This window comes from Hippoglossus hippoglossus, chromosome 17 (assembly GCF_009819705.1).
Source record: "Hippoglossus hippoglossus isolate fHipHip1 chromosome 17, fHipHip1.pri, whole genome shotgun sequence".
NCBI classification, from domain to species: Eukaryota; Metazoa; Chordata; class Actinopteri; order Pleuronectiformes; family Pleuronectidae; genus Hippoglossus; species Hippoglossus hippoglossus.
Genome location: NC_047167.1, coordinates 14,976,222 through 15,003,376, shown reverse-complemented (window position 1 = coordinate 15,003,376; position 27,155 = coordinate 14,976,222). Strand labels below are relative to the sequence as shown.

General features: G+C 42.9%; 2 protein-coding genes and 1 long non-coding RNA gene across 7 annotated transcripts; 2 read left to right on the top strand and 1 right to left on the bottom strand.

Moving 5' to 3' along the window:
- Positions 1–246: 246 nt before the first annotated feature.
- On the bottom strand, positions 247–9,932 carry LOC117778128 (desmoglein-2-like). Of its 5 annotated transcripts, none has more exons than XM_034613425.1 (16): positions 9,712–9,932; positions 8,347–8,469; positions 7,315–7,470; positions 7,072–7,213; positions 6,816–6,979; positions 6,043–6,177; positions 5,760–5,945; positions 4,949–5,226; positions 4,670–4,812; positions 4,353–4,574; positions 3,470–3,700; positions 3,109–3,236; positions 2,306–2,638; positions 1,590–2,150; positions 1,277–1,508; positions 247–1,195 (listed from the first exon to the last, which is right to left on the bottom strand). In XM_034613425.1, exons 1-16 carry the CDS (start codon positions 9,763–9,765, stop codon positions 822–824), a joined length of 3,462 nt encoding a protein of 1,153 aa, XP_034469316.1. In that variant the 5' UTR covers positions 9,766–9,932; the 3' UTR covers positions 247–821. The 5 variants fall into 5 exon arrangements, with proteins under 5 accessions (XP_034469316.1, XP_034469318.1, XP_034469314.1 ...); XM_034613427.1 differs by having other exon boundaries at positions 1,277–1,427; XM_034613423.1 differs by having other exon boundaries at positions 1,277–2,150.
- Positions 9,621–27,155, top strand: LOC117778132. Its single transcript, XR_004616744.1, has 3 exons — positions 9,621–9,848; positions 25,586–25,590; positions 27,127–27,155. It is a non-coding gene; the product is annotated as an uncharacterized LOC117778132 (long non-coding RNA).
- On the top strand, positions 13,720–21,647 carry dsc2l (desmocollin 2 like). The gene is made up of 16 exons (XM_034613429.1): positions 13,720–14,025; positions 14,194–14,284; positions 14,404–14,612; positions 14,728–14,838; positions 16,063–16,218; positions 16,505–16,649; positions 16,743–16,897; positions 17,022–17,156; positions 17,301–17,486; positions 17,735–17,982; positions 18,144–18,286; positions 18,874–19,095; positions 19,515–19,736; positions 20,004–20,119; positions 20,519–20,854; positions 21,352–21,647. The coding sequence occupies exons 1-16, from the start codon at positions 13,987–13,989 to the stop codon at positions 21,547–21,549; spliced, it is 2,712 nt and encodes a 903-aa protein (XP_034469320.1). The 5' UTR covers positions 13,720–13,986; the 3' UTR covers positions 21,550–21,647.

The following is a 27,155-nucleotide window of genomic DNA, read 5'->3' as shown; positions in this document are numbered from 1 at the left end:
ATCATGTGTTTTGTGTTTCGCTCTCATTTTGTTCCCATTAAAGCAGAGATGGGCCTGGACCTGCACTCGGGGTGCTATAATTGGTTGTCTAGTATGATTGTGCAGGAGATTGTGCAGAGAGGTGATTGGTTCCCAAATGCAGGCTTCAAAGATATATAGTTCGATAATTTCAAGCCTCTGTTGTGATACTTCAAACTTTCCCATCTGACAATGCTGACCTGATATGAAGGGATTGGTGTACACTTTTTTTCTACGCCCTGGGCAATTTTTTACGTTCTCCACTTCTTCCAGTTTTCTCTTTAGTTGGGAGATTTAGCCTGAGATTTGCAGTTTGATCAGATAATATGCAGTGTTTGTCTGACGGGTTTAGTCTAGTTTACTTTGGCCACTCCCACCCTGAAAGCCTTACTAGTGTAATTAAAGTAAATACAGTGATTTTGTTCCTACACTGACTGGTACTAGATGTTCTGTTCCCCCTCAGCTAGTCATGTAAATGCCTCTTATAATCTGTTGTTTTCTCCCAGTTCTGCTATAAACCTTACACCAACACTGTGTGTATTGTGTAATTGTATGGCCATGACAGACATGTAGTCAATAACACACCCTATGTGTTCACTAAGCGCAGTAGTGTGAGGACATACAGTGCTGTACTTTAGGTAAAGCAGACTAAACTATTCATTAACCAGTTTAACCACAATTTAACAAGTTATTAATCTGTATTACCAGAAGTTTGTTTAGTATATTTTAACAAACTGAAATAAGTTTCAGTAGATTGAGAAGTATGACATTTGTGGATATGCTCAGCAAATGTTTTTTTTGCTTTAAGCTCTTGTATTAGATTCAATATTTCTCTCTGTGACAGTGACTTTCTTATGTTGCACAACCTGTTTCTTGCTCCCTTGTAACTTGGGTGTGGCCATAGAAACTTGGGTGTGACCAGAGAAATCCTCATTTAATCCTGTAGAACCGAGTGAACCCATCGTAAAACTGGGAGCCCTCACCTCATAGCCCTGACCTCTGACCTCGAAGCCCTGACCACTGACCTCAAGGCCCTGCTCTGTGGAACCCTGTCCCATCTGAATAAATCCCTGCGCAAATTGTCCACCTTGCTGTCCAGCGGTGGACCCGTTCTCCACCAGCAACACCTTCCTGGAGATGGTTCCCTGCGAAAAGCCTTGTGCCACCTGCCCCATGCCTCCATCTACTCCTACCTGCCTGTCTACGAGGATCATACCCTGAGAACCTTGGAGACCACCAACCTGCACCTGCCCAATGCCTCCATCTACTCCTACCTGCCTGTCTACGAAGACCATACCCTGAGAACCTTGGAGACCACCAACCTGCACCTGCCCCATGCCTCCATTTACTCCTACCTGCCTGTCTACGAGGACCATACCCTGAGAACCTTGGAGACCACCAACCTGCACCTGCCCCATGCCTCCATTTACTCCTACCTGCCTGTCTATGAGGACCATACCCTGAGAACCTTGGAGACCACCAACCTGCACCTGCCCCATGCCTCCATTTACTCCTACCTGCCTGTCTACGAGGACCATACCCTGAGAACCTTGGAGACCACCAACTTGCACCAGCCCCTGCTGCTGGGCTCCCCCTGCCACAAGCATCATCTGGGGCTGGGACTCGACTACATACATGGGCGCAGCAGTATAGTACATAGTTGGCTGCTGTATGAGCATGGTCTGACTGGGAATCGTTATATTGTCCTGGACTTGCACCGTAGGAACCTGGGCTCTCTCAGTAATTCGCTCCTCCTGGAAGATCGTGGAGGATCCGGTTGCTGCATTGGAGGTGTCCACAGTGTTGATATGGACACGGTCACTGTCCCTGACTGATTCTGTGTGAGTGTGGAAGTGCGTGTGGGAGGAGGTGGAGGGCCTGACTGGAGACACTGGTCGTGGTCGGGAGCTGGAAACCTCTGCATTCGCAGATTGGGTCACGATGGTCGATCCTTGACAAATCTCTGCCAGGGTTTTGAATTTATACCCAAGGTCATTGAGGAAGGAGAGATCATCATCGTTCTCGAGAAGACTGCAGCAACCTACAGAACCCGCCAGAGACTCCTGACCCTCATAGTCATAGACCAGCAGTCCATCCTTCTGCTGGGACTCTTGTGTGGCATGGTTTGATTTCTGCAAACAGAACCAGCATATGTGAATTGGACTTGAATAACAAGCTTCTACCATAATGAAAAAATACATATCATCATCCAATTTACAAATTCGACCCTATCTCAATGAATAATACAACCACTAAGCGTCAATCAATTAAATGTAAATGTACTTACATTTGTATAGTACTCTTGCAGGAAGTGTTCAGATAGAGCCATCCCATCAAAGGCCCCACCTCCGTATCCAGAGAACTCAGCCCCCATCCCTGCACCTAGTCTATAGTCTGCCTCCTCTTGCGCGAAATCTCTTTCGTATCTGCTGTACATGGCAAATTCCTCTGCTGTCAAATTGGATGTATCAATGCCACCGCCATATCCTGCTCCTCCACCCACTCCTCCTCCGATGTTAGCCAAACTTCCCAGGTACCCCTTTGACTCATAGTTGTTGTTGCTCTTGAGGTTCGCGGCGCCACCGTCGACTTCAATCGGGACATGTAGAAGAGGAACGTCCTGTAAGAACGATGTGAGATTCCATCAGAGATTCAGCGTTTTAGAAGACCAGTGCAGTGCCTGTTCTAAACCCGCCTGTTTGCTTGACCTGTGGTAACACTGGTTGCAGTTTTCTCTCTGAAACTGTAAAACCGATCTGAAGTAATTGAGCTGCGGCAAGTTAAGACCTGCTGCTGGAATCAATCCACAGAACCCTGAAGCCGTGCCAACGCTGCTGCACACAGCTGTTCACCGGTATATTCAAAGATCGGTGAAGCTCGACTTCAGTACGCTGAACCCTAAACTGGAGAATGTTGTCATGAAGTCCTTCACAACACACATGCAAAGTGTGAAGCCGATAAGAGAACGGTTCTTGAGATGTGAGTTGCACATACAAACATATTTCTGGAATTATTAGATAGATACATATTTTCTGAGCTAAATATATCAAAACATTCAATAAAATACATTCGCTGCTCTGGTCAAAGTACCTTGTCTTCTCCCCGTCCCTCAGTGTGAAATGACATCAGCTGCGGTTTGGTGTCGAATAGAATCTGCTTGAAATCTCCACTAACTGGACCACCTCCACACAGGCAGAACAACAGCAGAAGCGGCAACACTGAAAAAATAAAAATAAACTGTTAGGACAGTACACAGATCCCATCTAAAAAACAATCACTCTCATTCAAGAATAGATGCTGGAGCCATTTGTATCTCGCTCACTCTTACAGCAAATCTCTCTCAACATGCTACGACACGTCGGGTGAAACCACCCTGTACTGGAAAGCCGTGGTTTGTGATCAAAGTGCACAACCAGAAAAAAGAAGAAAGATGACTAGTGACTTGACTCACGCAGCAGCAGCAGCAGTCCCAGGAGCAGAAGCAGGATCCCTCCAGCTCCTAAACCTACTGTCTTTGCACGGCGCGGAGCGCACACTTGGGTGTCCTCCTCGCACTCACACACGGATACATCGATCATCTGAACCTCATCACACGCTTTCCCTTGCTGGTCCTTGACCTCCACGGCCACTTGGAAGATGCCTGGCCACAAGTTGGCGTTGTCTCTGAGAATTGATGTGGTATCTTGAAAAGGATTGAGACCATATTTATATCATAGATAAGTTTGACATTCTTTACTCAGACATTACGAACGTGGGCTGGACCCTTTCATGACAGACTTAGCTTTGCAGGAAAGGTGTGGCAGATGGCTACTATAATTGGTTATGTGTGATCTGAGTGTCCCAGTAATCCATGCCAGAAATTTAAAATGCTCAATGCAGTGCAGTGTGCGTGGAAAAGCCAAATGGAGTGTGGTGTGTTAGAAAGTATTTTCAGATAAGACATAAAACAAACAGTGGAAACCGCTAATCGTGATCACTATAAGTGGTTGATTACTATCAACCAATTGCATAGCTTCTGTTTGATAATCCCACAACTTGAGGGAAAGGTAACATTGCGCAGGTGCGTATGCTGTGGGGCGTGCTAGGCTAGGTTCAATGCGGTTGGCATTACAATATGGCGGGACACCGGAGTCTAGATAATTACCGGGAAGCACTGATGAACAACATAAACAATGTAAACATGTTTTTATGCAACAAATTTAAACAACGTGAAACCACCAGAATAAAAAGTAAAGACTAGAGCTGAATGCAGAATTTGTTCATAAATACAAAGCCCATTCAAACAGTGATTTGCTGCCACTTTAATGAGCACCAACCTCTTCACATGCTCTCACCATTAAGATGCTCCACTGTCCATTTCTGATTGCCCTGGTCCCCAATCACAGTGAACTCGAATGGCGCTGAATTGGGGAAAGCATCCTCGTCCACGGCTGTGGCGTAGATGGCGTTCCCCCCGAGGCACATGGTGTGAGCTGTTGTCGTCAGTTTTGGGCAGTGGTCATTGAAGTCCTCCACCTGAATGGCTATGGTGCCTGTGGCTGTTTTGGAGGGATTATCTGGAAGAAAGGGATAAGAGAAAGCGATATTAGTATTAACCTACCGATTTAGTACGTCCATGTGGGAATAATGACGACAAATTTACAGAACCCACCATCGGTCATACATATTATTTCAGCATAATATGTTCCATTGACCAAGAATGTGGACTCTCTGTCAGGTAGTTTATTCAGCCTGATATCTGCTGTCTTTTCATCAATGGTCAACCAGTTATCATCATCGCGGACTTTTGCATATCTGAAAGTGTACAAACACACATAAATCCAGAGACACAAAGAGATACTGTAAATGCACTGTTGTGTTGCGTATATGCACTGTCTTGCATATAGAAAGTGTATATACGCAACTTTCTTTCACTACTGTGAGGTTGTACCTGACGTTGGTGGCTGTCTCCAGTGTGTCACTGTCGATAGCGGCGTAGTTAGTGAAGATTTTGTTGAGGGAGATTGTTTTTTGGTCCTCAGAGATGGTCACCACTTTCACACCTGGCTGAAAACGGGGGCCTTCGTTTTGATTGACCACATTGATTTTGACAGGGTAGGATTTTGAGGTGACGGATCCTGACGTTTGGCTACTACCAAAATTGTACCCCGCTTTGTTGGAGACGGCCACACCCAAGTTGAGGGCCTTCAGTTCCTCATAGTCCAGCGGCTGTAGATTCGAGGATAATGCACATGATCACATTAGCTTTAATAAAACCAGTTACTCGGTTGACGGAGACACGCTCCTCATTATAACTGTATGTAGTGATATCCCACCAAAATAAGCTCTTATTTTTTTTTGTTGGCAGGATTATGCAAAAACTGCTTGACAGATTGCCACAAAACTTGTGGAAGAATGTGATATGAACCAAGGAGATTTTGGGGCAGATCCAGGAATCCCCCCCCCCCCCCCCCCCCTTTTGTTAACATTATGAGATGTAAACGTTTGTTGTTTTCTCAGAGAATTTTGCTTTAAAAAATCTGAAATATTTAGCAGCTTCGTATCGATGAGTGTGTGCAATATCATACGAATAAAATCTGGATCTGGTGGATTAAAATGTGTCTTTATAGAAGTTTAGGCTGCTGTGTAATCACAAATAGATATAGGAGCCTGTCACTACCACCAATGTGTAGCCTTGTTTTTAATTTAAAGGGACTGGAGGTATTCGCTCTATTGCTACTGAGTGCAATTCTAGTTTTTACCTTGTTAACCATGATGATTCCCTCGTTGGTCTTGGCATCAGTAACGATACTGAAATAGCCTCCCTCGTTCCCTGAAACGATTTCATAGACAGCGTTCCAGTTGTCAGTGTGAATCATATCCATGTCAACGGATTGAATCCTCATCACCTCCGTGCCGATGGTGTTCTCCATCACGCTCCCTTCATACTGCAAAATAAAATCCAAATCAACCGTTACTGTCAAGCCGAAAAAGTATAAACTGAAGAACAGAACGGAGGTGTGGAAAATATGCTGTCACACCCACCATTTCTTTCTCCAAGGTCGGCACATTGTCATTTATGTCCTGAATTTTTATCTGAATTTCTCCGCCTCCTGTGTTTCCTCCTGACTGTCCATTCATGTCAGAGGCTGTGACAACCAAGTTGTAGGTATCTTTGATCTGAAAGAAAAATCAGAGACAAAACTTGTTGATGAACATGAAAATGATTCTGTCTTAATATTTGGTTAAATATTGTAAATATAATTGACTGTGATCCAACAGGGAATTTTGTTTATGGAGGAAAATAGATCATTTGTAGTTCGTGTGGTGATGCTAATTAACTGTATCCATGCATATAAAGGTCACACATGGGCCTGTCTGATTCATCAAAATAAGAGCTAATGGAAAAACATATTTTTATGGTGTAAGCCCATGTGAGAATACATCAGAAAAAGGTCTGGAAAATTCCGTCAGAGAGCATGTTGAGTTGCGTTTCTAAAATTTGAAAAATGCAAAAATGAACAGAACAAAATAGAATGAATACAAATATCTCAGGATGAAAAAGAGGAGCCATAGACGCTGAGCAAGATGTCAATGACATTTGAGAGCTTTTGGTGAGAGGAACTGTCGAAGTTCTGTAAAATAAAAACTGTGATTTCAGCAGCTGAATGTATACATCATGTCCTGCCTCCTGCATACTCTGCATTTTCCACGTTTTTTCTTCATGTGTGAAACGACTCATGCGACACTGATCTGACTTGAGTGATATGAGCTGTAAGCTGTCACAATAGAGCTGAGAGGTCAGTAAAGTGCCTCACCTCCCTATCCAGATTGGTCTGTTTCACCATGACGTCTCCAGTTTCAGAGTTGATGTAGAACATCCCATCCCTGTTACTCTCCTCGTCAATGCTGTAGAAGAGTTTTGTGTGGGCTGTGTTTGGTTCATCGCAATCAGTAGCATTCACTCTCATGACAACAGTACCTAGAGGTGAAAGAAATAATGCAGATGATTGAGTACTGATAAAAATACCTTTGTTTTTCAGAACCATCTCACTGTGGAGCGTCTTTAAATACCTTCTGCACTGGATTCATTGACAGATCCGACCTGCGCAACCGTAATGACTGGAATGCAGTCATTCACATCCTCAACAGTGATGGTAACATTAATATCATTCTCAGCATAAGTCCCGTCTTTGAATTTGGCCACACCTTTTAACTACAACAAAAGAAACCACAATTATTTGACCATGTACTCACTGTACACCTTGAGCTGTAAGTGCTTTATATGATACAAACAGGATTTGTGAGAGCACTCACATGATAGATGGCGATATCCTCTCGGTCCAGAAGGGAATGGACTTTAATAAAACCATTTTTACTGTCGACAGAAAATCTTCCTATAGGCGGTTGGTCGACACCACGCCCTGATAAGGAATAATATATCGTCCTGTTGTATTCACGATCCGAGCGAATCTGAAACACAAATACAGAAACACAATGAATCCACACGATCTGGACAAAAGTTCAAGACAGTTTATTATTAGGTTATATTTTCGATGGCGTTGGTTTGTCAGCAGGAATACACAAGAACTACTGAACCGACTTCAATGACATTTTGTGGAAGGGTGTGGCATGACCTGAAAATATCTATGATATCTTTATTTATGTAGCTCTTCTCACAACATAGTTACGAAGTGCTTCACGAATAAAAATACATAAATACACCCATTACATTTTGGAGCGGATCTGGAAAAACGGGCAGATCCAGGAAGTTTAAAGATTGTGAAAGACATTTTCTTTAACAAGTCGATAGGGTGTTACCCTTGGCAGAGGTATAGTCTCCAAACAGCCTTCACTGTAAGTTTTTATTGTAAAATAAAAATAAATTATCTAAATGTACGCAACTTAATTTCAAATTATTGTCATTTGGATGATGAAGCATGTGACAAAATGCTGTTTGTTTGTAGTTATCTAAAGTTTGGCATTCAAAGTGTTTTCGCTCGGATGAGAGCAAGTACAAACAGATCATTACGGTCTGTTGGCAACAAACATCACTTGATTACATCCATCCATTACAGCATCAGATCCTAAAACCTGAGGTTATATCCAGCTGAGATATAAGATCAAAACAAACAGAGGTGTGTGTTTGTGTGAACATCAGAACAAAGATCAGGACCTGTTCTCACACAAACTCAGGCTTTCAGAAATCAAACGATAAAATCAACGAAGTGGAAAATATCCTACACGATTACCCACATTAAACACACAACAGGTGTGTGCATGAATGTTGAGTTTTATCTGTTATTATCTGTTTTTGAACGATTGCAAAAGAGGAAGTTGGCTACACACTTTGGCGATACTCAGCAGGCCGGTGTAGTCGTGGTTTTCCTTCAGCTTTCTGGGGGCGACGACCCATTCTCTTTTCTGTCTTTGTAACCTTGGTCCATTTCCTTCTGCTGCCCCAGGATCCAGCTGCAGGTAAACAAAGAGGAAGGAAAAGGTTTCGCTGTTATTAATGTGTAAAGATACTAATTCATGTGACACATTGTTGAGTCACACAGGTATGACATACGTTACCTCCGCCAAGACATTTGTTTGTCTGTCTGGCCGTTAGCAACGTTACACAACAACGCCTGGAATGTCACAGAGGAACTTATTCAATGTTAGTGCAGTGTCAGCAATTTTCTGTTTCACAGATTCCCTCTCTGGTATTTGCAGTTGTATTAAGAAGGTGGACATTTTCACTTTCACCGAGGAACTTAAAATCTTTTTTACATTTCCCAGGAAATAATTGTGTTAATCTTAATGGGAAACAAAATGATATCTATGAGTGTGTGAAATTTAGTGCGACTTAGAACTAAATTATTGGGCCTTGACAAAGGTGCGTGCTCTACTGAGTGCCAACATACACAGATAGATAGATAGATAGATAGATAGATAGATAGATAGATAGATAGATAGATAGATAGACAGACAGACGGATAGATAGATGATAGATACACAGACAGACAGACAGATACACAGACAGACAGACAGACAGACAGATACACAGACAGACAGACAGACAGACAGACAGATACACAGACAGACAGACAGACAGACAGACAGACAGACAGATACACAGACAGACAGACAGATAGATAGATAGACAGATAGATCTCAGGCACACACTGTGGTTTTAGATTTTTTTTACTTATATGTTACAAACAACCAATTATTATTTTACTTCCAATGAAAAAAAAAAACTTTTAATTAAGTGTTAAATAAATGAACAGTCGCCATTCCTCTTATTTAAATTGCATTTTGAATGTGAACATTCTTTTCATCAATATTTAATCACCACCATATTAAATATACATCGCAATTATCTGGAAGCTGAAAACTTCCTCTATAACCTGAGATCAACTATTAGACACTTCTGACTGTTGGACTCCACCGGGACTACGTGGCTTGAATAGTTCTTTTATTCAAGCTGTGTAAAGAGGAAATAAAGGCAGATCTGTGCGCCCCCCCCCCCCCCTCCTCCGCACAATTGACGGTAAACATGGAGGTTGCGCATTAACTTTATTTTCTCGCTGCGCGTAAACTCGATGGTTTAGTTTCTACTGCACAGAGAAGCGTGTGAGGCCACAGGAGAGGAGCCACACCTGCTTTTACTCTTATTCCAAACGACCATGAACATACGTGTAACATGTAGTGGGTCCGTGGACTCACCGTTAAGAAGAACAGCAGCAGGCTAAAAACGCAGCACCTCAGCAGCGGAGCCATCGACTTGTTGGACAAATGGAAACTTGTTGAATCCGAACCGCGTCCTCTTCCCTGTCGGTGTGTGTGTCTCTCTCTCTCTCTCTGTGTGTGTGTGTGTGTGTATTGTTGGTTCAGTGCAGCCTTCGACCCTGGCGCAGTGCAGGAAGAAGTGTAACAGAGAAGGCGGCTCCTCCCTGGGTTTGATTGCTCCTGCTGATAACAGGAGGAGGAGAAGGAGGAGGAGGAAGAGGAGGGAGGTGGTTGTTGTGTCGACTTTGTGCATAGTTGTGATGTTTGTGTGTGCGGTCTATTGTCTACAGCCCGGCGGAAAGAAAACATAAAGGGAGACTAAACTGAAGCGGAAATGCTTTTATAAAATTACTGTTAAATATTATTATTCTGTTATTATGAATTATTTTTGATAAAAATCTATCTATCTATCTATCTATCTATCTATCTATCTATCTATCGTAATAGTAAGTATATAGTATTTATAGTATATACAGTATGTATTATATAGTATTACATGTTGTTTAGTATACTATGGTGACATTATACCCATTTATATATATACATATGCACAAATACAGTTTACACCCTCAGGCAATCATCCAGTGCTACTACACTCTTATCTGGAGATAAAAAACAATAATAATAATGATAATAATAATAACACTCACTTTTCAAAGCACAGTTACACAGTGCTTTGTGCAAGAAAAATCAAATAAAAGGGACAAAATTATAATAAATAAACAGCCCAGGTAAAAGCAGAAGTAAGTTTTAAAGTACTCATTTCGATGCCTGTATGCATCTATATATATAGATATAGATCTATATATCTATATATATAAACTAAGCAAAGAACTTAGATTAAATCAAGAAGGGCTTTCTGACAGGAAGTACATTCTGAAGTACTCCTAACAGTATAAATAAAGTATTTGAAAAAAATACAATAATTCAAGAAAACAAACTACTCTGGCTTTTTATTAAAAATGTCTTTTAAGAAGGGATTTAAAGTACGACACTGATTCTGCCAGCCTCATTTCTCCAGGCAGGTCACTCCAGAGCTTTGTGGCCCTGACTCAAAGGCCTGTCTCCTTCAGTCATTAGCCGGTTCTCTGGAGCTACACAAAGGTTCATATGGGATTAAAAGGATCAAAAATACAACCAGGAGCCAGGTCATGAATTGCTATGAAGGTCAAACAGGGAGCCAGTGTAACGTGGCTGAAACAGGTGTTATAAACAGGTGATTGAACCTTTTAGTTCCAAAAACAAGACAATAACATTTGGATTTTTGATACATGGGATTTTATCCACCATGTATGATTGTAATGTTCAGTCCCTTGCATCGGAGCCCCTTTGCGAAGCAGCTCTCTCACTCGTCTGCAAAACTTCTCCTTCACCTGTGAAATTCCCAAAGTACACCTCAGTTTCTGTGTTCGCCACTTTGAAACATTCAGCTGCACACTGGACTGGAGTGTGTGCATACACACACAGTGTGTGAGGATATTTTGGAAAGGGAGGACATGTTGGCCAGTTCTCACTTTTTTTCAAAGGGCTGTTTGAGGGTTGGACCGGGATTAGAATTAGGTTTAGGTTATGGTTATGTGAACGTGTGATTAGGGTCTTGAAGGTTAAGACTTAGGTTAGGAATGGTTAGGGTTAGACATTAAGTTGTGACAGTTAAGGTTACGGTGAGTGGCTATGGAATACACTGGGTGTGTGTGTGTGTGTGTGTGTGTGTGTGTGTGTGTGTGTGTGTGTGTGTCTCTGTTGCATGCAGGCGATTCTGAGTTAATTTTAGAGATACACAGAGGGAAATAAACAGGATAAAATAAAGTTGCATGTTTGGGCACACTGGACTGGAGTGTGTGTGTGTGTATAACTGTGTGTGTGTGCACAAGTTTCTTTTACAGAAACACACACAAAAACGAGATAAAGAAAAAGAAGTTGTGTTTTGGCACAATGAGAGTTTGCCCGGGCAACATCCACGAAACTTTTACTCACTGTGGCCAAAGGTGTGTCGGAGCTGAAACACGGTATCAATTAAATCCGACATGATTGGGTTATTCGTTTCATTTTATTGTGTACACCTCAATTTTTACTCTACTACACATGTGGCACATGGTAGAATAGCTGCTTTTGTTCAGCAGTGACTAAGTGCCTTTGTGAGTAAGGTGGCTGGGCGGTTTCGATTGAGACCTTATAAGGCACGACGAATGATATAAATCTACATGTGTGTAAAAGAGACAGACAGAGAAAGGATTCCACTTATATCTGTGGTCACATCTGTGCAGTGAGTTTGGCATATTGATGAAAATGCTCCAAAAAGCTTCAGAAGTTTATTCTGAAATGCAGCAGTTTGAGAGTGGTATGAAATTTGACTGAGGCACCGCCGTCATGTTGGTGGATATGAAAAAGCCTCTTGAACTGTTTAACACGTATCAGCTGTAAGGCTTTTATTGCACTTATTAAATATAAGTATTAGTCCATATTATCATTAAGTACACACCAATAATCACGAGCTGTTGCTCACAGTAAAACCTGTTTCACCGAAAAACAACCCTGACACATGTTGTGAGTGCCCCACCCTTCCTCTCATCTGGCACCCATCCAGAGGGAGTGGAGCGAGTTGGGCGGAGGAGCCGCTTCAGGTGCAATCGGAAAACTTTCCCGCCTGAGGGATCGTCGCTGTGTTTGTGCCATCTTTTAAACCCTTTTCAAATGTGTTACCTGGAAACATCTGGTATTCTACGTATCATCTGGTCGGAACGCCTCACATTGTTGTCCTCATGTAGACAGTTGGCTCCTGACTAGATTTCCTAACATCAAGTTGACACACCTGCAATTCCTTGGACGCCCGGACAATGAAAACATGATACAGACGAACCGATGAAGTCACACTACAATGACGACAAAGACTGGAAGAGAAATGAATCATCTTTGGTTCACTTTAGAACTCCACTATTCAGCAGAAATACAATATTATTCCCACAGTGTCAGTGAGGGAGGGAGAGGTCAAGTATAGTGTGATCATTACAATACCTAAGAACAAATGTATCCATTCGAACGTGTACTTATACTGTGTACTCTGTACACACACAGAAGCATGAGTGCAAATAGGCTGCCTGTCTTTCTAGCTCGGGAGGTTATTTTGCTGAGTCTGTCTTGCATTTAGTGTCGGGACTCCTTTCCCCAAACCCTTTCATTACGTCCACGCCCAAACTCAAACATCAACGCCGTCTTCCTGACATTATTTTCACCTTTCCTGTTGCAGGCTCACTTCCCAATCACACCACTGAACAACAAGGCCTGCTCCCTCCATTACACAAGACCCACATTTTAAAGGACACACGGCCCCAGTGACATTGGCTCTGGCCACATTTATCAGCAGTTTATAGAGATAGTGAGCTCTGTCCTGTGGGAAAGGAGCCTCCCCCACTCCAGGCTTCGCAAAGCTCACATTCCTGTGGCGTTAACCGAGTTCTCTTCCTCCTAAACGCCTCAGAGGAGAGAGGAGGGGCCTGCTGGGGTCAAACTCTGTGTAGACCTGGACGAGAATTCTCGGACCAGATACTCTTGAAAAACAGGCAGACGGACAAGTAAATAACCAGGGGGGGGACGGGGGGACGGAGACAAGAGATTACTGCTAATGAGGGCGAGCCCCACATTGGAAGAGCACCTGCTCGAGCCTTAACAGAACGATGACCGCCTGAATACTGAAGACTTCTATTTAGCACTTTTCCCAGGCATCTGCATCTCATATGGTGCAGCTATAACTCACCCATGGGAGAATTCATGGTGTCTGGTTTTTGTTCTGGAACTCCTGCAACAGTCTAAAATTGATCACAGAGTCAGTTGAGTGTTGCAGAAGAGTTGGACAATGTTTCCCCCTGCTGGCAGGAAACACACAAACATACACCCCCCCCACACACAAACACACACACTTACAGGGGGTTGGACGTGTTCAGTCTCAGCACAATAGCAGCCAGTGACAGTGGGCACAGCCCAAAGGTGCAGTAGCTGTGTCTCTTCCAGAGTCTGGGTGGGGCAGCCGAGGTGTGTCCTTGCGTTGAGTAACCGAGCCAGTAACAGTCTGTGCGTACTAACGCAGAACACAAGGTGCACGGACAGGAGCTTTCATCTTTACTGGGGTTTTCTGCGGCCAAACAAACACATCATCTGTCACCTTATTTCTGTCCACCGAGTCCGGCTTCCTGCTCCGGACATTACATTTAAGAAATGGCTAAAGTTCTATTAATCACCTTGTGCGTAATGTTGGTGAGTACTTTAACTTTCTTGTCCTGGTATAAATGTAACAATGTTGTGTTTTTGTCAACTGTACAACGAAAACAATGTGTTTACTTGCGGTTGAACTGACACTTTAAGTTGATACAAAGCAACTTTGAAACGCGGATGTGAAAGTAACTGTAACCGACTGTTCTCCAGATCCTTCCCCGTGTGGAGTCGTGTTTCATCCCGAAGTACCTCTACGTGAATGTGCCGCAAACTATTCCGCCAGAATACGAAATCACCAAAGGTACTTTTTACTGATTATTGGTTATCGGTCAGTTTGAATCCGCTGCACCGATTTATTGTTTTTGCCATTTGTTTGTTTTGCTTATTGTTTTCTTTCCCGGTGTTTTTTTTTTTTTACAGTCGACGTCTCAGACTGCGACAGAAGCACCGTGCGGATCACTGTGACGGACCCGAGTTTCACGGTGATGTCGAGCGGGGTGATAGTGGCTTCCACGGCCGTGTACGTGGGAGGGAGCGAGCGGACATTTTCTGTGCGGGCCCGGGACTACGCGGGGCCGGGAAGTGAGATGGAAGTTCACCTTGTACCCAGCACTCTGTCATGGAAACCGGTAGGACCGCGCACTGACATTACACTGACTATTATACCTGCTTTATATGGACCCCAGCAGTAATGGACCCCTGTTTTTAACTTCCTCTGTTGTCTTTGCATTCTTCTTATCACAGTCACCCAAGAAAATCCAAGGCTTCCTGAAACGCTCCAAGAGAAGGTGGGCCCCACCCCCCTTCAATATATTGGAGAATGACAAGGGGCCCTTTCCCAAAGTGATAGATAAGGTAATATTCCTGTTGACAACACAACTTCACACTACCTGTCTGTACTGGCAACACAGTCCACATATTCCCACTTTTACTTTTGCTTTTACGAAGTACTTTTACTTTACTTTCTCACAAATCTGCCCCACCACAGATTCTCTGATTCACACACTCAGAAACAAGTGTCTGTGTGGTGGTTTACTTGTCAGCCAGATTACGCAAAAAACTACCCAACAGATTACCACCAAAATGTGTTTAATTGCGGATTAAGGTGCGGAATAACCTTATTTTTATTCTATACGTTTTATGATAAATTCCTTAAACACTCCAGGAGAAGGTGGAGTCTCCCAACCGTCAACATAATAGAGAATGGCCCAGGGGCCTTATCTGAAAGACCTGAAGAAGGTCATATTCATGTTGACAACAGAAGCTGCTCTAACGCAGCGTGTTTCAGCTTCACACCACATGACTCCTGGATCGTTGCTGGCAACACACTTAGTCCACGTACTCCCACTTTTACTTTTGCTGCACTTTACCTTCTCACAAATCTGCCCCCCAGATTTTCTGATTCCCACACCTTTTAATTACATGACTTTCTGCAGACTGTAGGCAGTGCTTAACCGTCACCCCCCATCAGGGAGGTTATTTTTACAAGTGTTTGTTTGTTTATTTGTCAGCAGAATTACGCAAAAACTGCCCAACCGATTTCCACCTAACTTAGTGCAGGAACGGGCCCGACCCCAGGAAGAATGCATTACATTTTAGTGCAGATACGAATCAAGGAGCGTATCTGGGGAAAACTTTTCACTTTTTAAAGTTTTATGATAAATAAATTCGATTTTCTTTCTGCTATAAATGGTATATGGACTGTATTTATATAGTGCTTTACAGTACAAGTCTTATTCACCCATTCACGCACACATTCATACAGCTCTTTCTCTATGACACCATTCATGCACTGTCAGGGGTAATTTAGTGTTCAATGTCTTGCTGGAGGATCCGGGGATCAAACCACTGACCTTCTGTTCAGTGGTCAATCCTCTCTACCTCCTGAGCCGGAGCCAAAGGAAAGAAATGTGTTGGATTGTTGGTGGAAGAATGCACCAGTTTAATTTAGATCATTTTCCACATGTTCCTCCATTACCTTCCATTTTGCCATTAACTATGATGGATGTTTTATGAATAGCTGAATGCTGGTTTGTTGTTTACTGGAACGTGTCTGGATTTACGTGGTTTCTGTTGCAGGTTGTGTCCGATTCTGAAGCCCTACAAGACGTGTACTACACCATCAGCGGACCCGGTTTCGATAAGTACCCAGCTAACGTGTTCTCCCTTAACAGAGACACTGGGGTATTGAGTGTGCACAAACCAGTTGATCGTGAGATGTTCCCAAAGTTTATAGTGAGTGAGAGATATTTTAATTATCAATTATTGTTTGGTCTGTAAAACGTCTAAATATCCATGATTATAAATCTAAAACTTAAGGAGGTGTCATGGTCCAAACAACTGTATACAATTTTTTTCAGGTGGGTATAGTTAAATTTGTCACTATTGTCTGAAGCGACTCCTCGATAATGAAAATAGTGATTAATCTCCTATGGCCATCTTTAAAAATACATGAAACCATGTGACATTCTTTGCGTGTCCCTATTTCTGAACTTTAATCTTATATACATTTTTTTCACAGTTGTTGATCAGAGTTTTCAACAAAAAAACAAATGTGGAGACAGACCGGCCCTTGAACATCCAAGTAATTGTGGACGATGTGAATGACAATGCTCCGCAATTCATATCCCCGCTGCAGTTCACTGTGCTCGAGCAAAGCAAAGCAGGTGAGGCCCATGGAATGTACACCAGTTGTTCTGATGCGTGGATGACCTCAGTGTGGATGACGATAAACTAGATGACTATGTTTTAACTCACAGGGACAGTGGTGGGGAAGGTGAACGCTTCAGACAAAGACGAACCAGGCTCCAAACATGTAAAGATCAAGTATTCTCTCAAGAATGGATTAGACCTGTTCGCCATTAACTCAGATACCGGTGTCATCACCACAGTAACCAACACCCTGGACAGAGAGGTGAGCTTTTAATAATTTACACAGGAAGTCAACACAGAAATGAGATGCTTTGGACTGCTCTCTTGCATTCCTTTAGCACGTCATTTATCTTTCTCTCATATCATCTTTTCACCTTCCTCTTAAGGTAAAAGACACGCATTTGGTGAATGTGGAAATCAGAGATATGGAGGGTGCAGTCAATGGGCTGTTCAATACGGCAACAGCAACAATTACTGTGGGGGATATCAACGACAACCCGCCGACCTTCACAAAAGCCTCTGTAAGTGCTTCTCTTGAACAGGAGCGCCTTGACATCACATGTTTTGTGACGGTCGAATGAAACACACCAGGTGTTTTGAACTTGTTATTGCTAAAAGATTGTTTATCTGATTTAAGAATCATGGATTTTTCTCTCCCCCCACAGTACACACCCACTGTCCAAGAAAATGAAAACGATAAACTCATCCTTCGAATTCCCGTCGAGGACAAGGATGTAGTAGACACGCCGAACTGGATTTCAAAATTCGAAGTCACTAAAGGAAATGATAATGGCAACTTCAGGATCGACAGGGACCCCAAAACAAACGATGGTCTTCTCTACGTCGTTAAGGTGAGATTGTGTATTTCTATTTTTACAATGAGGATGATTACCATGATAAAGTGACCATGAGACACACGTGAAACAGAAACTTCCAGGGGTTGTGACATTCAGTCCTAGTAATCAATCTATCATGACATGAGGGTATCACAACTATTTAATATGACATACAGCGGAGACTCACATCTTATGGGAGGTCAACTCAGAGAGCCATGACAACACATTTGTCTTTATAAAACACCCCTTCCGTTTTTTTCCAGCCCTTAGACTTTGAGGAAACCCCAAAAGTAAAGCTGGAGATCACGGCACGTAATGAAGCTGAGCTGAGCGACCCCAAGCTACAGTGGAAGTCTATCCCCGTGGACCTCACCGTCACCAATATCGACGAGGGCCCACTATTCACAGCTCCTACCATCCGCTTCATCGTCAAAGAGAACACGCCAAACGGCACACGGATAGGAAGCTACACGGCCGTGGATCCCGAGACCAAGAGCAGCAGCGGCATCAAGTAAGTTACACCGGATAAATCAACCTCCCTGTGGTGCAACTAATAACACAACTGGAGCTAGTCCTCAGAACCACAACTATGTTACACCTCTGAAACACTGGAGGGCAGACTTTGACTGGCTGACCTGAAGAATGTGCTGTTTTTCCACTGTCGTCTCTCAGGTACTACAAGGAATCAGACCCAGCCGCCTGGATCAATGTGGATAAAAATACAGGAGAGCTGAAGGTTGCAAACACAATCGACAGAGAGTCCAACTTTGTCCAGGATGGAATTTACAACATCACCATGAAGGCTGTTGATGCTAGTAAGTGGCTTGTTACATGCTGTACACACAGAAAATATCATGAGCACAAATATATCTCAAGTACATCCGACCTTTATGGATAAAGAGCCTTCAACACTGTGCTGTTAACCTATTTTTTTTATTAATATCTAATCACTTTTTTATAAGCTCACTGTCCCCCAGTGGGTTTGACAGTCATCCATCATATTGTCACTCAAAACATTTTCAACGTCGAAATTTCAAATCAAGAATTGACGTGTTTGTCACATCTTTTGATTGGCATGGTTTAATGGTTTAATCAACCGAAGGATCTGAAGAACCCCAGCCCCACCCTCACCAGTATTTGTCTGAACAAACAGCCGAGGCTTTGTCTCACCTGTAGACCGCAGGTGGTAAGACTGGTGGTTTACAGTGACTCACAGATATCCGGTTTGATGTGGAGTCTGGGCTCTGGTCCCAGATACAGAATTTTTATATTACAGACAACTGACACTAATCCACAGGCAATGCCAGAATGCAACCAACTTAGGTTTATCCTGTTTTCCCCCAGCACAGACTTGTCCACATTTGTCCTGCGTGAATACTAATGTAATACCGATGAATTTCAGCCTCCAAAACAGGCACAGGAACAGTCATCATCCAGGTGGAGGACGTCAACGACAACGTGCCAACAGTCCCTGTCAGTGAGCTGATAATGTGCGAGAAGCCAGGCGAGCTGGGCTCGGTCCTGGTTGTGGCTGAAGACAACGACGCAGCTCCCTTTTCTTCCCCTTTCACCTTTAGTATACCCACTGACAGCGATGGCAGGTGGTCAGTGGTGAGAGATAATGGTAGGTGGACGTATGTTTTTGTCCATCTATAATCTGTGTGATGGACAAAGTGTTTTAATAGGACAGTTTGAATTATTTTAAATGAAACATCTGCAAAATATTTACTATCTTCTCTTTTTTTGTGAAAGCAAATCAAAATAAACCAGAAAGTTGAAGAAAAGCATCCCAGTGAAGGAGCCGCAAGCAGCTTATTTAGAAGCTGATTGTTCAGAGCTCAACTGATAAAGATTTTTTGAGGCTAATAGTAATAACAAAGCAGCAACAGCAACAGCACATAGTCAAAATTGTCCGTTACAAGTAAAAGCCTTCAATTTCTATGAAGTTACAAACAATTTATCATTTTTTAAGATCTGATATTCTCCAGCTGTTGAGCGGGAGAAATAATAAGTCTTTTTTCTTTCAACACATTTCCTCCACAGCCACAGCAGCGATGTTGAAGCATAACAAAGAGCTTCCAACTGGGAAGTACATTGTTGCAGTGGACATTACAGATCTGCAGGGCTTTGGTAAAACACAGATGGTGCCAGTCAGGATCTGCGAGTGCAGGGGCGGAGTCTGCTTGGACCAGGACAGATCGTCATCATTAGGGAGCATGGCTCTTCTGGCAATGCTGTTACCTCTGGCCCTCCTCCTACTGCTCTGTGAGTACCCCGCTGCTACGCTCCCGCCAGCAGAATTGTTCGGGCTGCACTGTGCCGATAATGAAACAGGAGCTTTGTGCTCATGCATGAGTAAAAGTGCAGGAAGGGTGACAGAAAGTTTAGGATTCGGTTGCTGTTGAATTATGCATTGTATATCATGCACTACAACACCATTATGCTCACTCTTGTGATGCCTTCCACACATTTTTAAAGAGAAAATTTCCCTTCATGAGCACTAATTTCCAACTTTCTAACTTGTCCCAACAGGTTTACTCCTCGGCTTATTCTGTTTGACGGAGAGAGAGAAGTGGGTGATGGAAGATATAGGAGACAGCGGTGGAATCATACTCAAATCAAACACCGAGGGCCGAGGGGAGGAAGTGGTAAGAACGGAGTAATGAAAAATGGTCAAGAATCCTTAAAGGGGACATGTAATGCTTTTTTTGTTTTTCTGTCTAGTGTTATTAAGGTTTTACTTCGCACACATTGTGACATCACAATGCCGGACATTTGCATAATGCAGGCCTAGCACCTAGTCTGGTACGCCCCCCCTTATCAAGCCAAGTAAAGCGAGAGTGAGGCGGACATTTCCTACACGTGCTTGAAGTCGATAACCGATCACAACAGAGTGGGCCAGCCGGCCAATCAGAGCAGGCTGAGCTTTATTGGTAGAGACAGGATCTGAAACCAAGTGTTTCAGACAAAGGACCCTGATTATGAGCATAATTCTTCTTTGCATTATTTATGTCATTGATTTTGTTTGTTTTTGTGTGTTTCCACAGGATGTCAGTCTCATCCCTGTCACCAGCTTTGCAGGCGACGAAGCAGCAAAGGGCTCAGTTAAGGGTTTGAGTGCAGGATACCCGGGATTAAAGAGCATGAGCACACTCGGACCTCATAGCACACTCGGAGCTTATAGCACGGCCGACAACTGGATGTACAAGTCTGGACCTGACTTGCAATACACAACCCAGTACGATGCCCAGTACGATGGCCAGTACGGCGGCAACTATGAAGGCCAGCTAGTTGGAAGTGGCGTGAACTTCGACAACGGACAACTTCAGCAGGGATCATCTTTTCTCCACAACTGGGAAGCAAACGGCATCTATCTACACGGGGTAATGTTTTTTTACTGTTTAAGACGTCTTTGTGTTTTTAATATTAAGTGCAAAAAAATAAATAAAATAAAATATATATATATATATATATATATATATATATATATATATATATATATATATATATATATATATACGAGTGGATTTTAGCTCAAAAAGTGATGGAAAAGAGGCAGAATTGAATTTGCTCCGATTCGTGCACCTCTGAGGTTTAATAACTTCTTTGTTATCTGTAAGAGCTTAGGTGACTCTCATGTGTAATGTAATCTTGTTCTGTAGGGCTGTGATAGTATCCTCTGTAAACTTTAATAATTCTCAACTTCTCTGCGAGAAATGGCGTTTGTGTATTTTGCTGGTGAACTGTTTGTTTGCTGTGTAATATCTGGCTGCCAGTCATATCCTGAGCATCCTGGCAATATCACACAGTGTAGTATCTCCCCTCCATCGCCCAGGGTGACAACACTCAGAGTAATAACATGCTTCCTCTTGTCTGGCAGAAACTGCAGTACCTGGGAACAGAGGAGGATGGACGCTACGCGGATGACATCGGCCACTCCTATGGTTTCGAGGGCGTGGGCTCCGCAGCCGGCTCTGTGGGCTGCTGCAGCGACTTTGGCGACGGCGATAACCTGGACTTCCTAAACGCGCTCGGACCGAAGTTCAAAACTCTCGCAGACGTCTGTCAAAAGACATGAACAATTGAGCTGAAATAATGGTGTTTACTTTTCACCGTACAGCAAGTAGAGCGAGGCCTGGGATCTGAGTGCTCGATAACGCCCCTGAACATGAATGGGAAAAAAGAACAAACATCAGTGTGTGTACGCCCTGCTCTGCCATTGCTTTTTGTTTTCTTAGCTTTTTCTTAGCTGTTATTTTGGTAAGAGTCTTTTGCACTGAGAACTATGATGTACATAATCTGTATGTACTGTATTAACATGTCGCTTGGCTTTACAGGTCATGAAGTTTGTTGTTGATATACATGCAGTGAAGGGCTGTGGGGTTTTATAATTAATTCATAACAAATGTGGTTATTTTGGTTTTTATTCATTAATGCTGTTAATGGTAAATGATACAGTTTTGCATTTGTGTGGCTGCTTGTTCGCTAAATAGGCTGGATAGTTTTGATATATTTTTTAAAGAAAAATAAATAACTAAATGAAATAAGACAATGCACCTTTTAATATTTAAGGTGCAAAAAAATATTTCTAATTTACATTCCTGTCACATTTATAATTGACACACAATTAATGTTTACTGACTTCCAATGGTTTTTGGAAGACAGTACAGATCTGGCGCCTTGTCGTCCTCCGTGGTGGAGAACTGGGCGTAGGTTCGGGCTTGGCTGTGCCTGAGGTTATTGCAACATTCTGTCAGTAATCCCGCAAAAGTCAGCACAAGGGCGTGAAGGGGTGGAGTGAGGCGTCAACAACATCGCCTGCAACTGTCTGTGTACAAGGCGGAAAGAAAGCTAACCAGTTCAGACAAGTGTTGATCTGATAAGAGTGATTTGACATTCCCCTGCGCTCATACGTGTGTGTGTGTGTGCGTGCGTGCGTGTGTGTGCGCGTGTGTGTGCGCGCGTGTGTGTGTTTGCATTCAGCTGTTAAATCTGTAATCATGTATTGCCATTAAAGAATGTGTCTCTTGGTGAAGTTTTAACAGAATCTTATTTAGTTGTATACAAGCTTAATTTGAAGGAAAAGCTAATTTCAAATAAGATTTCTACAATTTTAAAAGTTAAACTGTTACTTAGCCACTGAACATTCACTGAATGATTTTCTCACGGCTCTAAACCCATGTTTTCTTCTATTAAACAAAGCTTCATTGTGCTGTTATGACTGGAGCAGCACCTCAGAGCAGAAGCGGTTGTGCGCTGTGCTCGGCCTCTGTGTACTCTAGGTGAATGATTTACAAGGTGTGGCAGTCTGAGCTTGCAAGTTACAAAGGGCACAATGCTGCACCTACTGCCAAACCTCTCACCGCATACAGCTAATATTTACCTCCAGCATTCTGGAGAAAGTTGCTGCTCTCATTTCCCCCCCCCTTCCCACAATTATCTAACCATGTCCAGCAGCAGTTGCCATAAAAGTTTGCGAGATAATTGCCCCCGCCAAGTTGGTTATGTTTTCACCTGCGTTGTTTGTGTGGAAAAACTAGGCACACGGATGGATGGGCCTGGGGTGAAGCCATTGAATGTTCAATTAATTAGGTCATCAAACCACTGCACTTTTCTCTTTTTTACAATAAAACTAGACAACCTTGCGTAGGATTGTTCAGCCTTGGCCGAAGGTATGTGCTCTACTCAGAGGAATTTTATGCCCAGGAGGTCATGTTTTTATTCGTTAGCGAGATTACGCAAAAAGTACTGGACTGACTACCACAAAACTTGGTGGAGGGTTGCGGTATGAGTCAGGAATCTGGTGCAGGTCCGAATCGGAGGCCAGATCCAGGAACTTTATTTTTTCTTCTCAGAGAATAATTCATGGTTCTTGATTTCAAAACTCGGGCATGTTTAGGGGACTGGTATTTATGAGTGTGTGCATCTTTTTTAGGGCACTGTTGGGCCTTGGTGGAGGTTTGCACTCTGATTTAAAAAAAAAAAAAAAACCTCTTCATTAGTCTTTGAAAAACATTTCCCACCAATAGGAAAGTCACTGTAGGGTCCAAGCATCACTTTTAATTATATATTATATATTAACATTTTCAATATGGTGGAATTCTGTAGAGAACAAACATAGCTACAAATGCACAGACCTTCATAAATAACTAATACAGTATAACAAATGTATTGAAATCCTCCATGAGTTATTAGGGCCCGAGCACCGACGGTGGGAGGCCCTATTGAAATGGAAAGGATTTTTATTATTTATAACTTATTACACTTAGGCAGATTATCGATTATTAATTCATAGAAAATGTTTAACGTGAACTAGCATTGGAGCAAGTCAACAATTCCCCATTTTTTTTCCTGATGACATGCAAATCATGCATCAGTTTGATGAATTATGAATCTGAAGCTGGAAATATAATTACAGGGTCTAGAAGGGACCATCTGTCATGTGATTGTGGTGACGAGTATCAAAGATGACGGCAGAGAGCAGAAGAAAAAAAAAAGGGGGAAATTAAATCTGGAAATGAAACCGGTCCCTCGCTATGATGAAACACTGGAATCTTGTTAAAACTACAACAATATTATGTGCACAGATTACAATGATACTGTTATGAGTATGGGGGGGGGGGACATCAAGGGATTTTCTTTTTTTTTTGCTCAAAATCCCACTGGGGCCAATTAGGAGAATCTTGAAAAGTCACATAACTCAGAATAATGAAAATAAGCAGTTAACCCAAATATCTAAAGAAGGCAGTCGGAAACAAAGACAGCCGCCCTATTAACAGTATCAGGAATTCATAGTCTCTTTCTATTTCCTTTTTAACTACGGTTCTGTGCAAAAAATAAAAGCTTCCGTGTCTGACTGCTACTCTAGAAATCTGAAATAAAGAAGCTGCAATGATTCGAATCCCCCAGCATTTTTTAGAAACACTTAAGCATTTCTAAGGAATTTCATGAATGTCTAACCAAGAGCCAGACATATAATGTGTTCCAGACCCTGAAGGAGGTCATGATCTGTGCTGCGTCGTGACGTTTCTGACCAAGGAGCTGGTCCGGGTCATGACTCAGCATCGACACCTCTGACCACATTCCTCTCGAACAGCAAGTAACGCACAGTTTATTTACAGGAACTTACCAGTCGCTGAGTGTGAAATGTATCAAGTGAGTTCAAACTGAGAGGCTTGGGTGGAGGGGGCTTGAGGCGGCGGCAGCAGCAGATCGTGCATGATGAAACACCTCATTCGGGACTCACGCTATCGCCAAACTGAATTTATGTTTTCACACAACTCCACGTCTATAAACATAGTTACAAGAAAACCTTTCAGCGAAGTCCCAACGCACACAACAGCCCGCTCAGCTGTCCTAACATATGGCGTGCGTCGTGGGAGCTGCATGACAGAAATACCTTAGCAGCGATTAAAAAAAACGACAAACAAACCCGAATTCCAGATCATTCCTTCGGGGATCATCAAGTGCATCCCCCATGTAAAAGCAATGGCGGCGATAAGCCATATAATTCAATAGACCACTTAGTGTGTCCACCCTTATCAGAGCTGCTTGAGCCATCACTCGCAGTCACTTCTGTAAAGATGCAATTAATTCTAAAGCAGAAGCGTGAAATTAATTTATTGCTTGTAATTAGTTTTCGGCATACTGTGAAAACAATCTCTCCAGATATAGGGCGTTTTCACCCTCCACCAGAGTGTCTGAGGACACTTGACTCCATCTGAGTTCAATATGGAGCGGTGCCTTCAGCTGCCAGGAATGTGGCGTGCACGAACTTCTTCTTAACCCCCTGTTGACATGGCCTCGGGATTTATAGTTTTGAGGGGCACGTGCGAGATATTTTAGTTGCAATCAGCGCACATGACAAAGTGATTTCTCCACGTTGTGTCTTGGGAGAGCACGAACCAGGTCATGTATATATGGAATTTAGGCTTGTGAATAATTGAATCAGTGGCAGTGCGTGTTAGAGGATGCAGCAGGCCTCGTCGGAGTCATTTGTGATGCATTTGTGAAAAGAAAGCGCGGCGACGCATTGTGTCAAATGATTCACGTGTCACTAATCATGCATGCTTCATTAGCACTTCTCCTCATGGAGGGGCTCCTCTGCAAGCAAGCTGTTGTTCCGCTTAGTGCCACTAGGTGTCACACTTACCTCTCGCCTGAGTGTACACAGCCTCATGGTGACGCTGTGGCTGAGGTGTGTGTGCGTGTGTGTGTCTGTGTGTGTGTGTGTGTGTGTGTGTGTGTGTGTGTGTGTGTGTGTGTGGGGGGGGGGGGGGGGGGGGGGTAGTATTTATAGAAGATGGCTAATTTCAGGCAAGACACTCTCGCTGTCTGTCACACGTACAACAAAACACCTGAAATCACTTGAATTAAGCTGTGAAGCCGCCGCCGCGCAGTTAAATTGGAGTGATGTGACGAGCTGTGACAGGAGCCTGGTCGTGCCTCCATGTGGCATATGGTGATGTGAGCAGCCATCACATGCTCTCAGTCCCCTTCACTGATATTTGGTGTAACTTATCTAACGAGATCAGGCTCAGCCATCGCACCCCCGCGCTCACTACGACTGTAGAGTCCTCACCTCTCTCTGCACAGTAATAATAGATTATTCAAAAGGCACACTTTAAATAATGAGAATATTTACCCAGCTGGCTGTTACACCTCCTCACTATATGATAACACCTCAAAGAGGGATTAGTTGACGCGTTTGTCTTTCAAAGGAGCAGCGTTTCATTTAGGTTCATCGGAAACGTAGGTAACAATCGGCAGGATTTAGATTCAAAGCATATTAGCATGAACTTTATGTGGCATCTCTGGTAACCACACCACCTAATACTAAAGATAGATTATAATTAACGGAAGAATAAAAAGTGTGGCAGATTAAAAGAAATTAATATGTTACATTTGGTTCTGCAGTCATCACACCGCCCACTCCTAAAGAGCCGTTTGGCACAGTGTACTGTACCTTTAAACTCCTCATAACTATGCAGGAGCTTAAATTACTTGTTACCTCGTTCACTCGAGTTATTGTGTTTCTCTCTGGAGTCGCCGTCCATATGATTCGCACTCGGCTGAAATGTGCGGCGTACATGTTAATTAGATAAATCTGTTAGGTGGCGGAGAAGCCTCGATGTGTCATCTGCGTCTTAATTAGAAAAAAGGGCTTCAAGTGAAACAGTCGGTAAACAGTCTAAAAGAATATGTGGTAGATTCATTAATTCAATTAAAATCCACGGATAATAACTGGAGAAAATCTACATACAATACAGTACTCAGCAGTCGTCGTTTCTTCCACATTGTCACACAATCATTGTCCCACAGATCATAGATACCATTATGTCTCCAAAAAAGGCTGACTCTCTTGAACGTAGCCTGAATAAATATGTCATTGTTCTCCCTGGATTCAAATGTGGATGTTGGAGAACAGAAGCCGTTTTCTTTGTAGTAACCAGTAATAAGAGACATGAAGGGAAGCACATACAAGGTAAAAGCATATTACTTAGTTCTGACCACTTTTTTCCTTGCAGATAGAAGCAAAAAATTATATGCTTGTAGGAAAGTAAAAAACATAGTGAGATGAAAGTTTGACTTTACTCTTATTTTTAGCCTGGACACAGGCATAGCCGGGAGCAGGGTAATGTTTTTTGTCCTTGAGTGTGTGTGTGTGTGTGTGTGTGTGTGTGT

Bases quoted from the DNA above. Each gene is read 5' to 3' on its own strand.
- LOC117778128 (XM_034613423.1), bottom strand. From the start codon at position 9,765: ATGGCTCCGCTGCTGAGGTGCTGCGTTTTTAGCCTGCTGCTGTTCTTC. The intron at 7,471-8,346 runs GTGTGTAGCCAA...TTTGTGTTTCAG, and splicing joins GCCTGCTGAGTATCGCCAAA to ATTCGCTCGGATCGTGAATA. The intron at 5,946-6,042 runs GTGGGTGTGACA...TTTATTTTGCAG, and splicing joins CGACCTTGGAGAAAGAAATG to TATGAAGGGAGCGTGATGGA.
- dsc2l (XM_034613429.1), top strand. From the start codon at position 13,987: ATGGCTAAAGTTCTATTAATCACCTTGTGCGTAATGTTG. The intron at 17,157-17,300 runs GTAAGTGCTTCT...CTCCCCCCACAG, and splicing joins CGACCTTCACAAAAGCCTCT to TACACACCCACTGTCCAAGA. The intron at 19,096-19,514 runs GTAGGTGGACGT...TTTCCTCCACAG, and splicing joins GTCAGTGGTGAGAGATAATG to CCACAGCAGCGATGTTGAAG.